This window comes from Pleurodeles waltl, chromosome 11 (genome assembly GCF_031143425.1).
Source record: "Pleurodeles waltl isolate 20211129_DDA chromosome 11, aPleWal1.hap1.20221129, whole genome shotgun sequence".
Classification (NCBI taxonomy): Eukaryota; Metazoa; Chordata; class Amphibia; order Caudata; family Salamandridae; genus Pleurodeles; species Pleurodeles waltl.
The window spans coordinates 732258362-732272804 of NC_090450.1; the positions used below are offsets into that span (position 1 = coordinate 732258362).

The 14443-nt window shown below is 45.7% G+C and overlaps 1 protein-coding gene across 1 annotated transcript in view; it reads left to right on the forward strand.

Moving 5' to 3' along the window:
• Window positions 1–5842: 5842 nt before the first annotated feature.
• GPAT2 (glycerol-3-phosphate acyltransferase 2, mitochondrial) overlaps window positions 5843–14443 on the forward strand; it is a 1401514-nt gene continuing 1392913 nt past the window's right edge. Inside the window, exon 1 of the mRNA XM_069212686.1 lies at window positions 5843–5990. Within this exon, the coding sequence (XP_069068787.1) occupies window positions 5985–5990 (6 nt within the window). The 5' untranslated portion in view covers window positions 5843–5984. The remainder of the gene's footprint in view (window positions 5991–14443) is intronic.

Below are 14443 nucleotides of genomic sequence, written 5' to 3' on the forward strand. Positions count from 1 at the left end.
AAAACCTTGCAAACCTGTCTGAGCTGCTCTAAGCTGCATCACCATCACCTTTTCTTTTAACCTTTTCTGTTTGGTCTCAATCTCATCACTGCAGTATTTTGCATAGTTCAACACCTCATTGATAAATTTTGACTTACAAAAAATCAAATGCATTTTAATCATCTGACTGACCTCGGGTCTCTACCCTCCCACAAATCTGAACACGAAATGGAGCATGTCCTTTGCTTCAATCATTTCTGTGCCACTGTAATTTTTAAACGCTTTCAACAATCTCTCATAGTACGCATGTATCAACTCTTTAGCCTCTTGTGCTGTTCTGTCTATTCTCTTCCAATCCAAATTTTTCGACGCAACCTTGGTTTTCAAGTGCTCAATCACCTTATGGTATAAACTCATTACCGTAGGCGATGGTGCACCTGTGTCCCTATCTCTTTCTGGTTTACTCGTCGGCCAACCTACAGCCCTTTTACAGTCTTCCCACAAATCTGCCAGAACTACAATTTCAAATAAGGTATTCAGGTCTTCCCAGAGACATTTTGCGAGTTTCACATATCTATCTGTTTGTTGATACCATTCGATCGGTTTCTCTCTTAACTTAGGGAAATCATCCGTGAAGCATTGAATATCGCACCTGTGCCATGGTACATGTACAAGTTTTCCCCCTGCTGTCTCTCTCATTGGCAACATGGTTATCAGATCGTCATTTGGTTGTGCTTTTTCGTTCCGATCTGGGGTACCTTCCTTTTGTCCTTTTTCTTAAACCACCTGCTTTCCCACTTATCTAGACATCTCCAGACCTGCGCGCTCTGCAGTATCTCCTTAAGGTGCGTTTTCATCCCTGCCGATCTCATGTGTTCAAAATCTTTTGTCTCAAAGTCTAGCCTGTAACTTCTGCTCAAATGTTTAGTCTTGCCTATGTCAATCTTGTTTCTGTCTGCAATTTCTTGTAACTTCTTATGTATGCTGCTCACTTCTCTTGTAATCCTAGGGCACATGTATCTCAGCTCTTCTTCTGTGTACGATTCTAAACTGTTCAGACCCATTGTTCCCTCCACTAGTTCATCTGCCTCCATGCCCAATCTTACTTTATTCAGGTATTTTTCTCCCTTCCCGCTGGATGTACTCTGTGGGGAGTTCAGACTGTTGAACCATTGTGTTAGCTGTTGTGCGTTCAGTCCCATCAGTGTAGCACTTACATCAACTGCTACTGAAGGTTGCTTTAATGTTTCAGTCTTTGAGGTTAACGGTATTAATAGTGGTGGACTTGACCTTACTACTGTCGACGGAGCACAAATCGGAATTGGAATAAATCCCAACAACAACCCAGATCCATTTGGCAGTGTTGCTATCGGAGTCGTTTCTGGAGTGTTTTCTATGCATCTTCTCCCTGTCTCACTTTGTGTCATTACCCCTTGATCGCATACGTTTGGGTTTGCCTGTATATATAATGGTACTGGCGGACCCACAGTGATAGGCAGAGATATTGCGTCTGGATTCTGTCTGTTCCCTGAACTCTGTGGCATGTTAATCCCCACATTATGGTTCATCATTGCTGGCATACCTAACTGACCCTCTGTTACTCGAGTGTACCTCGGCACTTCCTGTACTTGTTCTTGAGGCATCATAAATTGTGTTGATTCGGCTTGAATCAATGTCGGTCTTTGATGACCCTGTCCTCCCTGAGCCACTAAGCCAGAAGTCGTTCCCAAGTTATGCTCATCACAGCAGTGTCTTTGAACCTGCGGCTGATAAGTATCGACAGGTTTCAATTTAGGCACGTCAGGATATATTCTCTGAATTTGTGGTATTTGCGGTGAAAAAGGCATATCGGAACCGCTCTGCCTTTGCGATATTCTCATATTCGGTGTCACATTACCCTGGGTTTGTTCTGGAGGGGCAGTACTAATGCTTGAGCCTTTTTCGCTTTCCACATATGGTGGCGGGTGATCATTTAGCAATTGTATAATGAACTCCTCCTCGTCTGACCTTTTCGAGTTTCTGTTGCTCTCTCTGGACTGACTCCTGTTTGTTTTATAGGTAGCTTTCCTTCCTTCCGTCTCTGCTTCTTCAGTAATTGCTGGAAACAATTTAATTCCCTGCAGTACGTCTGACCTCCAAACTTTTTGTGTGCTATCCCACCTAGCATCCGCTAGTGTCTTTTCTACTTTTCTTATTCTTGTCTCAAATTTATTTTGTTGTTGGTTTCTAGCTATTAACTCCCAAATCGCTAGTGCCTCAAACTGTGCTGGCCTTGGAGGTACTTTCATGTCGTATAGTGCGAATCTTAAATTCTCCAAGACTCTTAGATTAAACGACCCATTGATAGGAACGCTACACTTCCATGCTTCTCTGTTAATTTGCACCATTGCTTTAGCCAAAGACATGGTGCGACACCCTTTTCCTCAATCACGAGGTAAGCTGGTGTACCCTCAGGCGGTGTTTCTTCTCCTACATTTGCTTTAATATAAACATCTTCCCTGATGGCACTCTTAAATGCTTTGAAAAATTTCATCTTTCAGTCTTTTATTTTTCTAGAATAAGTAATCAATAAGTGACTTTAATTCCCGGAATACTCTTCGCTTGCCTTTCCCCACCAATTGCGCCTCACGGACTGCGTCCAATCCGTGCGCGACCCTTCTCGCCAACCAACCTATCCCAGCACGGCTCCTAGTGACGTCACACTCACACACTGCGGCTGACAAAGTCCCGCGGCTTGTCCTCCTTCATTCAGCTTCACTCAAACTAATTTCTGCAATATATCGCGAGCACTAACCAAAAAGAAGAAAACAAATCTGTTGGTTTACTACAGGAAGGGTAACACAATCGCTTCAGAAACCTTAGGGATTTTTCACTAGCCTCGGCAGTTATTACATCTTTCTCGGTCTCCCACTTTCGCAAGTAAAATTTGGCCTGCAAACTTTACTCTCAACTGATCAATGAACTATTCTAGCGCGCCTTAGAATTCGTCAAATCTCAAAGTCGAAAATGTTCTCTCATGCCTCAGTATTCATACCGACTTGTTGACCACGCCCAATCAACCTACTAAACCGAACAGATTACAACATCAATCAAGTGTCTCATACACTTTTCAACATACTCCGGAGTCTCTTGACCTCGCAGGGCCCGTCTCAACATCAACAACCACGTGGGCAATTTTTCCTGCACAAAGCGCTACACACATGTGAAGTTCGACGACTTCCCTACTCTCACACTTTGGAGTCACACTCCTCTAAAGCTTCAACTGGAGTCCGTAACCCCCCTAAAATCCTCACAAACTTCTCAATTCATCTGCGGCAATAAGCTGTGCAAGCGCAAAACCCTAACTTCACTCATACCATCACTAGAAACGCCGAAAACATTCTCACACCTCCATGTCCTTCATTCGCAAGCTCCGAGATCCCGGGAAAGTCATTGGGGACTTAGGGCATCATCATCTCTCCAACTTGTTTTATCAAAGAAAATTCTAACCTAATTCCGTCTATTGCTCGGATGGGGTCCCAAAGGGCGAAACCATCAATCTCTGCTACCATCTACTGATAACGCGTCCAGCCCTTATAAATTATCTGTACCTGGACACGCTGGAGGTCAGTGAACCTTTTAGCCGAGTTGGGCTCTCCTCATCCTCGAATAGTCGGGTTACGTAAATCTATAATCAATAACTATTGTATCCGATACCCAATACTCAATTAATAGATCGAAATAACACATTAGGAATCAATAACAGTTGGTATTTTGACGCACCATGACCTTTCAGTCATGAATAACCACACCGGTTTATTAAAAGTTAGTGAATTTATTTCCCTATATTAACAAGGCTAGCACAATATATATAAGTCTCAAAACCAAATGATATATGTATACGAACATTACTAGCTGTCCATAGCGGCAGAAGAAACGCAATCTACGCAAAATCTGAATAATAATACATTCAGTTATGGCAATACAAATCACTAATATAAGCAACTGAATTTGACTAATTTCATACATCGGTCAGCATGACAAGATTTCAATTCAACATGGTGCATCCAGTGCATACCTCGACTAACCTCTAATTAGCATTGGCATGTGGGGTTTCATGCAAAACTAATTTAGTCAACACAAATTTGGAAAACTTCTAGCTTGGGCCCTATCAAAATAGCAGTTGGTACCTAAAAGGAAAAACACAATGCAGAATACAATTATCCTTTCATAATTACCAATTACAATCAGCATTCAAGAAAGTCTTTGTCCTTCAGGTACCGGTTCGATCAGCCTGGGGCAGAATTTCAAAGGGGCAAAGTTAAGGGCAAGTTTCCTTGCAGCAGCAAGGAAGATGGGGCAAAATTACTGCATGGGCAAGACGGGGCAATTTAAAGTTAAAGTCTCTAGGGTGAGAATCCTCAAAGTCTCTTTCTCAGTAATAGAGAAAAGGGCATCAAGATGTCGTCTAAGATGGCGTCTGGCATTTGGCTTCAAAGATGGCATCAAGGAAAATGGCTGACTTCTCTTTGTCCAGTGGGTTTAAGTAAGAAACATTCCAAATTCTGCAGGGTCTTCCATTGAAGGGTTCATAGGGTGGCTTCAAATTGACCAATGAAAAATCTCTTTCTACTAGTACTCATTTATGCATACATTGTCCTTGGAGCCTTGGAACACAAGTTGCAACATGGCTTGCCAATTATTTTGGTATCTGTACCCTCATTGTCCGCACCTGCAGAGACTGACCTTGCTTCAAAGGGGATGAAACTGGCCTAGTACGAAACCTTGGAGATAAGTGTATTAGTCATCTCTACTGGAAAAATACAACTTTAAGCAAGAATATATGTTACATTAGTTCAAGGAAAAGCCACGCAGTTAGAATTTGAGACCAGGCAACTAGGCCAAAGCCTCTACTAAATTTAAGCTAAGCACAAACAGTTTCAATAAGAAATCATGGCACACATTTGCAATTATGACGGATTACTAAATTTTTCAATTCTTCATGATTAATAAAGCACGTTTATAATATTGGCGAACTACTCCGAGGACACAATTTCCCCTGTACATTATTTTCTTTACTAAAATCACACTACATTATACGATTTTGGTTACATGATATATGAATATATGTGGGAACCTCTTTTTCTGCGTCATCACCTCTAGAGATTACATTAGGGTTGTAACTCCATGTGGGGCATTCAGGCATTTACTTCTACCTTTAGGCTGGCATCCGCTGCCTGAGCGTTTAAAAAAAATAATGGGCATTCTTTTTGATGGGGGTTCATACCTTTCAAGATTATATCATGACTTTTGATAAAAACTATTGAAGAGCACACCAAATACTGGATTGTGGACTTAAAGCACTCAGTAGTAGAGGTATAACAGTAAGTAAGTCAGACAAAATATAAGGTCTTGCAAATAAAGGTTAAATATGTAAAACATACAGTTTGTTCTGAAGGAATTACACCCAACCGTGATCTTGCCAAAACAATAAAGAAACACCGATTCCGAAGAATACGTTAAGATCATGTTTAGGGTTGAGTATTATTCGTGTTTCATTGAAGGGTATGTCCTTTTAGTTAAACCTCTGATAAGACAACTTGAATGGTATGTGAAACATGAAAACGATTTTAATTAAGAAAAACGCTATTCTAATGAAGAGAAAAACGCTGTTCTAACGCCAGCCTTTAGAGTGGATACGCATATGCTTCTGTATACACTTTCAAACACCCTCTTAAGAATCATAGTCACCTCGGTCACAATTATGTCTCGCTGTTCCGGCTGTCGTAGTACGCAGGCCACTTGCACTTCAAGTGCGCAGTAAATATATTACCGGTCCTCCCTGCCTAATTAACATTTAGTTACGAGAAGGCCACTGCAAATCCGCACTGATAGCGCCACCTGCTTGCTGGATCCCCCCCACCCCACTCGACTTGTGGAATATTCCACCGAGCAACCGGCGTGGCGTGGCGTGGTGCTCTGCTCTGGCTCCATTACATCCTGGACCTGAAAACGCCTCGTGTGAAATGCTGGTGAGTTAATGTGCTGCCGAGACCCCACTTCCTATCGACTCCGCTGCCTGTCCCCGTTAAATTGTCGCGCAAAGTTCTCCGAGCCCGGTGTAGGTGCTCCCAAGCCTGCATAGCCTCGACTTTTATTCCACGGTCTTATGCCCTGAAACTGCCACACCTTAGCACCCACTGCCCAATAGCACAACAACTATCGTGAGCGAAACACCATACCAACCCACTAACCTACCGGCAAAAGTAAAGCTTCTCGCCACTGTCGTGCTGATAACTTACCCGAAAGGAATCTCCTGAGCCACGTGGATGCAGTCCCTGCTTACCGGCCCCCCGAGACACCCCCTCCCCCTTGTTGTGAATCCCGGACTGTACATTTACCCTAAACGCTCGGGGAGTGGTAGCGTCTTTTTCTTTATGTTCGGAAAGCTCAGTTGGTTTATGGGATCGCAGCAGATGTCGAGGTAGTCACCAAACTAAATGTTGGTTGGTATCCTGGGGAACAGTAGTGACGTGTAGTTGTGGTGCTTAGAGGTGCCATTCTGCATACGAGAATAATGTAAATATGTAAGCCGCTACTTAAAAAGTGTATTGCACACAGAACAAGAAAGGCTTATGTAAAATGTATGAAGAGCTTTAAGCAGATGTTTTCTAACACTTAACTCTGGGTTTGTGTCATAAGTGTGACGCAGCAAATTGTGGTGATGAGGACTTACTTTTTAACCCCTTTGCTGCCAGGCTTTTTTTTGGCCTTTTGGAGCAGTTTGCGCATAGGCCCTTATAATTGTTTTTGTCCACATAAGCTACCCACGCCAAATTTGAGTCCCAGGTAGGCCTAGTGCCCACAAAAGGAAATGTCCCAAAGCACTATATGGACACATCAAAATGATCAAATACTAAACTACCAGTTTTTGCGGGCAGGGGTGACCTGTATTTTTGGTCCTGGGCTCAGCAGTCATATAGGGAAACCTACCAAAACATTTCTGAAAACTAGACACCCGAGGGAATCCAGGGAGGTGTGACTTGCGTGGATCCCGTAATGTTTTCTTACCCAAAATCCTCAGCAAACCTCAAATTAGGTAAAAAATCAAATTTTCTCATATTTCTGTGTGGGATCACCGCACCGGCACAAATTTCCTACCCGCCAACGTTCCTCCTCAGTGTCCCGGTAAAAATGATACCTCACTTGTGTAGGTGGGCCAAGTGCCTGTGACAGGGAAGAGCCAAAAACATGTTGAAATTGAGGGGGAACCAAAGTGGGTCCAAAAGGACAGTTTGGAAAAAACATTTTTAGCCTGACAAGTGGGGAAGAATTTTTATCGGTATAGATGAGACAATGCTGGATGGTAGGAATTTTGTGGATTCCAGCAGATTCCGGAAGGTTCTATCACAAAAATGTGAAAAAAATGTGTGTTTTCCAGCAAGGATGGAGGTTTGCAGGGCATTGGGGGTAAGAAAGTGGTGCTTGTGAAGCACACCACCCTGGACTCACCCAGATGTTTAGTTTTCAGATGTGTCTAGGTCTTGTGGATTGTTCTACATGGCAGCGTCCAACATGTGCAGCCCTCACCATTCCAAGTGGGACGATTTAGAGAGTCAGCCAAGCTCTCATGGCCCAAATGTAAAACCAAAACCCCAAATAATCAATTGTCCTCTTGCTTCCATGGGATAAGATGTTTTAATGTGCGAGGGGAGAGTTGAAAGACTGGTACCCCATTCAGTTGGGGGTGGGGGCATAACCATGCCCATACTGGTTGGTAGCCACCACCACACTTTTTTTTTTAATTCCCTGTCATCTAGTAGACTTTCTACCCCCCCTGGGTGTGGATCGGGGTAATTGCCCCATCTGCCCACTGGTGGGCAGAACAGCTTTGGCCCCATTTATTTGGGGTGGGTATGTGGCCATATTATTTTGAAGAAAAAAAATCTTCCCTGGTGGGCTGTCTGCCCCCCTTGGGGGCAGATGGGCCTTCCAAAAATAGGCCGCAGATATGGCCAACAGTAATGTGCCCCCATGGGGAGCGACCCTGGCTGCCCCCTCCAAAAAAAACATACACCAATCCCTGGTGCCTAAGTGGTTTCTGCCCCACCGGAGGCAGATTGGCCTAATAGAAATAGGCCGATCTGCCTACAAGGGGAGCAGAAATGACCTAAAATAAATTTGTCCCCCCAGGAGAGCGACCCTTGCCTAAGGGGTCGATCCCCTTGCGTGAAATTGGCGCAAAAAAAAAAGACTCCCTTTTGCCTGATGGTTCCTGTTCCCCTTGGGGGCAGATCGGCCTAATAAAAATAGGCCGATCATGGCCTAAAATAAATTTGCCCCTCAGGGGAGCGACCCTTGCTTAAGGGGTCGCTCCCCATCTGTAAAACAAGAAAAAAAAATCCCTGTTGCCTAGTGGTTTCTGCCCCCCTTGGGGGCAAATTGGCCTAATTAAAATAGGCCAGTCTGCCTCCAAGGGGGGTTGAAATGGCTTAAATATAATTTGGCCCATAGGGGAGCGACCGTTGCCTAAGGGGGTCGCTCCCCACCTCTTTAAAAAAAAAAAAAAAAAAAGGAAAAAAAATGATCCCTGGTGCTTGGAGATTTCTGCCCCCCCCCCCCCCGGGGGGGCAGATCGGCCTAATAACAACAGGTCGATCTACCCCCAGGGGGAGCAGAAAAGGCCTTGAAAATAATTGATTGCCCACCCCCGGAGCAACCCTTGCCTAAGGGGTCGATCCCCTTGCATGAAATTGACTTTAAAAAAAAAAAAGACTCCCTGGTGTCTAGTGGTTTCTGCCCCTCTTGGGGGGCAGATCGTCCTAATAAAAATAGGCCTATCTGCCCCCAAGGGGGGCTGAAATGGCCTAAATATAATTTGCTCCCTAGGGGAGCGACCCTTGCCTAAAGGGTCGCTCCCCACTTCTAAAAAACGAGAAAAAAAATGATCCCTGGCGCCTAGAGATTTCTGCCGATCAGCCTAATAACAATAGGCCAATCTGCCCCAAGGGGAGCAGAAAAGGCCTTGAAAATAATTGCCCCCCTGGGGAGCGACCCTTGTCCAATGGGTCGCTACCCTTATGGCAATTTCACTTTTAAAATTTATCCCTGGTGTCTACTGAAATGCTCTGGCAGACTTCAACGGGAAGGACATCACTTCCATCAGATGTCACTGCAGGTGGGGGGGGGGGAGGGCAGGGGGTCAGGGGTGGAAGGCACCTAGCGCTTTCCCCAAGGGCCAGTAGTAGGAGGAAAGGGTTACGTCTGGCGCCACAGCCACGGACGTAACCACTACGTCCTTGGCGCCCAAGGGGTTAACGTAAATTATGATTTGCTTGGGAAAGTTTCCCAGGTAGCGCTATAAACTACTTTGGCTACTTCGCATCAAAGAGACGTACTGTGGATGTTACGTGGGTGTTCTTGTGCAAATACCATGGGTTTTGAGGCAAATCGCTGTCTACTAGCATTGTTAGACAGGTATTTGCACCAAAACCGTATGCTTTCTTGAGGCAGTGGAACAAATGTAAAAAGTCACACCATTTTTTCCAATTTTTCATGTGAGCTGAGGTTTTTATACTGGAAGGGCCCCCTTGAGATCATGTTCTCACTCTTGCCCTGGTGGCGAGGTGGGTGTGCCAGTGCAGAGAGAACGAGAGAGGAACGGCACCATATTTTTGCTGTGTATGGCACTGTTCTGTCCTCTCTTTCACTCAGCTCAGCAAATCAAGGCCCTCATTCTGACCCTGGCGGTCGGCGGAGAGACGGCGGTCGGACCGCGAACAGACCGGCGGTATTAAAAATGGCATTCTGACCGCGGCGGTCCCCGCCGCGACCGACCGCTACTTCTCCACTCCGACCGCCGCGGCGGTCATGACCGCGGGGCTGGAGTTTGCGCACTCCGGCCCGGCGGTCGTCCCAAGACCGCCAAGGGTATTATGACCCTGCCTACCGCCGCGGTTTCTTGCGGGCGGGAACCGCCGTGCGAACCATGGCGGTAAGCACTATCGGGCCAGGGAATTCTTTCCCTGGCACTGATAGGGGTCTCCCCCACCCCCCACTACCCACCCGAGTCCTCCCCCCACACCCTCCACCCCCCTGCCACCCCCCAGAGGTGGTACGAACCCCCTCCCCACCCCCACCCCGACATGCACATACATGTACCCCGACATGCACACACCCCCAACATGCACATATACACACCCCCTACACACACATACACAACGGGGACACATACCCGCACACATACATGCCGACATGCGCACCTGCCGAACAGCACACATTACCCATAGACACAGCAGCACCCCCCGCCCGCATACACGCACTCACACACCCCCTCTACACACTCACACGCACACCCCCATGCACGCCCACATCACACAACACCCCCCCACACCCTCCCCTCACGGACGATCAACTTACCTTGTGCGTTGGTCCTCCGGGAGGCGACGGGAGCCATAGGGACGTGACCGCCAACAGAAGACCGCCAACAGAAGACCGCCACACAGAAATGTGGGTCGTAATTCTGTGGGCGGTGTTCTGCTGGCGTGGCGGTGGAGGTTGACCAGTCTCCACTTTCCCGCCGACCGCCAGTGTGGCTGCTGGCGGTTTTCCGGCGGAACGCTCCCAGCGGTCAGAATGTGCACAGCGGCACACCGCCGCGGTCGGCGGTCTTCACCGCGGCGGTAACTCAGCGGTCTTGCGAAAAGACCGCCAAGGTCAGAATGAGGGCCCAAATCTGGTGCTAAGCTGCATTGCTGCATAAAAAGTTTGTAAATCTGTTCTTTAATATTTAACATAAAACATGTACCTTTAAAATAAATATTTTAGTAAAATACAGTCAGACTGCATAGTGCAAGCATTTTTTAAAAATGTTTCCATTTGAATGGCGTACTCCAGAACTTAACTGAAATACCCATGCATTACCCCTCAAAAAGAATAAATCTTTCTCATCAGCAGGAAATCTCAAACAACTGTATCATTTAAAGCCATATACTGGATTCACACGTAACCTTTAGATTTTCTGATTAACCAGTTGCACGTCTTTACATTTCTTTCAGGGAGGAAGCACCCTGTTGAGAAGGCTTGTTTCTTCTTTCTCTGTCTCCCTCTCTTTGGTTTCACAGAACAGGAGATCCCCTCCCCTTTCTTTTCAGCTGAAGTCACCTGTAGGTTGGCATTATATGTTGTGGAACAGTTGTGTTTTTTAACAAAAAGTAGAGTAACTGTTATTATAAAATTAGAAAAGATTGGAAACGTCGTCCCCTGTAGCTCCCGCCTACCTCAGCCACTGAGGTTGTCCAGAAGCCATTTGCTGGTGGAGAACGCTTTGTTTTTTTTCCCAAGCTTCTCGTATGTGAGCTTCGTGCTCTCTCTGGCTAATGAGCCCACTTGCAAGGTACCCATAAAAAACTTGGGCCCCTAACCTGAACTGTGTGGATAGGAATTCTAGTGTAGAATTGGGTTGAGCACAATTAAGAGGTTTGACATTCCTGCACTAGCATTTTTTGGGTGCAGGATCAACAAACTAGATTTTTACTAGCCTGAAAATTGAACAGGTAAAATCACTGTTGGAAAAGGCTGCATTTTCTTCCGGACCCCATCCAAAACACCTGTGCAAACCTCAGTCAAGGCGACGGGGAGCATTATGTTTTCCAACCTGCCAGCCAACATTCCATCCTCCTACCTTCACTCACCACAAAAGCCCTTTGCACACTTTTACCACAGCACCATGCACACTTTTACTTCTTGCTCTAACAGGTGGTAAATGTGTATGTTAATTCCATGGAAAAGGGAATACATGCAGAATACAAAACCAGGTCCATACATTAATTACCAGTTTCATGGAATTTAACTTGGAATTGCATGTTACTGGTGTGGTGCTATTGCATGTACAGGTAAATACTAGTGTGGAATTTGCGCCCTACCAGTACTGTACAACATTTAATCGGGGACAAGGTGGGCTACTTTAAGTGCCTTGGGATAGATCAACATGATGAAAGTCCCAGTTATCACATCCTACCACATCTACAAATACACAGCAGGGTTACTTCACTACACTTTACCTTCAGCCAAAAACGGTGAATGCAAGGTTTCGTCAGAATATAATAGAGAGTAATATTGTGTTGTCATTTGCATAGCACTTTTCTAATCCTTGAGAGGCCTAAAGCGCAGAAACGTTGAATTTTCTGAATGCTCTATACCAGTGGTTCCCAACCTTTTGACCCCTGACGACCTCCCACTGAATCACTGCTGGAAGCCGGGGACCCCCAAGCAATTTGTACAATTTAAATTTCAAACATTAAAACAGTAATTCGCAAAAATTACACCAACAAGTAGACACGTAACAAATACTCGAATTACTAAAGATATAGGGGGTCATTATGACCCTGGCGGACGGCGGAGAAGCGGCGGTAAGACCGCCAACAGGCTGGCGGTAAAATTTTTGCAATTATGACCATGGCGGTCACCGCCATGGTCATCCACCAGTTCTCCGTTCCGCCCGCTGTGCTGGAGACATGGGTCTCCAGCCCGGCAGTCGTCACAATACCGCCAGCGGTATTTTGACCCGGCTGACCACCATGGATTTCATGCTGTTTGGAACCGCCATGAAATCCATGGCGCTAAGCACTATCAGTGCCAGGGAATTCCTTCCCTGGCACTGATAGGGGTCTCCCCCACCCCGAGTCCTTCCCCTACACCCCCCACCACCCCCCAAAGGTGGCAGGACCCCCCTCCCTACCCCTACCCCCAACATCACAGCACACATACACACCTGACACGCACGCAGGCACAACCAACACACATACACACCCACACACCAACATACATGCCAACAGCCACACACACAGTTATACACGCACACCCACATTCAGACATACACGCATACATCCATACAGACATACCTACAGACATACACGCACTCATTCCCATACACACAACACCCCTGCAAGCATACACGCACTCACACCCCCCCTCTACATACACACACGCACACCCCCATGCACGCACACAACACACAACGCCCCCCTCCCCTGACGGACGACCAACTTACCTGGTCCGTTGATCCTCCGGGAGGGGATGGGATCCATGGGGGCTTCTCAGTCGCCACCACAACGTCAACAGAACACCGCCACGCCGTATCACAGGACGTGATTCAGTGGGCGGTGTTCTGTTGACGTGGCGGTGGAGGTGGAGCAACCTCCACCTCCCTGCCGCCCGCCATTATGGCTGCTGGCGGCTCTCCGTCCGAAAAAGGACGGAGAGCTGCCAGCAGTCATAATACGCCAAGCGGAAAACCGCCACCACTGGCGGTCTTCAGCACGGCGCGCCGAGGTCAAAATGACCCCCATAATTACTTTACATTTTAAAAATATGCAAAATTTGAAAAATGTTAATGGGAAGGTTGTTGGTGATGCATCTCGATGACTAAATTTCCAATGTTTAGTTTTATTTAGGAAAGCTGAATCCTCAGGTAAGATTATATATTTCCCAAGCAATTTCTTTTTTTAACTTTTGGGTACATAAGATCTGAGAAAGCTTTTTCACATAAAAATGTAGTGGGGAAAGGAAGTAAAAACCATAAGGGCTTCTCATCTCTCCACAGCCTCTCTTTCATTTTTTAATAGAACCTCTCATGCCAGTGCAGGGTGTTGGAGCACTTTACAGCGGACTACAAGGTGTAGACTTCACGTGTCATCCACACTGGTGGGCATTTTCTAAAAGTGCTTGGTCTTAAGAAGCACAAACTCAGGATTCAGAACATAACATAGTGGTTAGCGTTGACTTTAATAATAGGACTGTATTTCTACACAAGAAACCCTTTTTTTATTTTTTTTTATTAGCAAAATAGGGATAATGAAAGACTGGGGAAAAACATAACTTGCTAATTTCTGCCACGCAGTTTACATGCAGCTCTTTGGCAGTTCATTGCTCACTGTGCTGGATTATGATTGTAACTTATGAACCGCACAGTAACAAAAGAATCTCTGTGGCAAAAGCAGTAACCCACTGTAGGAACCTGGCTCTGTATATACTATATCAAAATGAGATATAGTGTGCATAGAGTCCGGGGTTCCCCAAGAGGCTTGATAGAGGCAATAATAGATAATACTAATGGTCTATTTGTCGTAGTGTGGCCGAGCAGTTAGGCTTATCAGATGGTAGTGTTAAGCATTTGTTGTACACACACACACACACACACACACACACACACACACACACACACACACACACACAAGCAATAAGTGAAAACACACACTCAATGACTTAACTCCAGGCCAGTAGGTTTTTATATAGAAAAATCTTTGTTAATTTATTTCTAGAACCAGAAGATTCATTTAGCTGGTAAGGACATTAAATGAAAGGTACTTTACACAGTAATATGTAGAACTTTGAATGGGATCAACAATGTACACAGTTTTCTTTAAAATGGCAAAAAGCAATTTTAAAAGTGAACATTGTGCAATTTTCAACAGTTCCGGGGGTT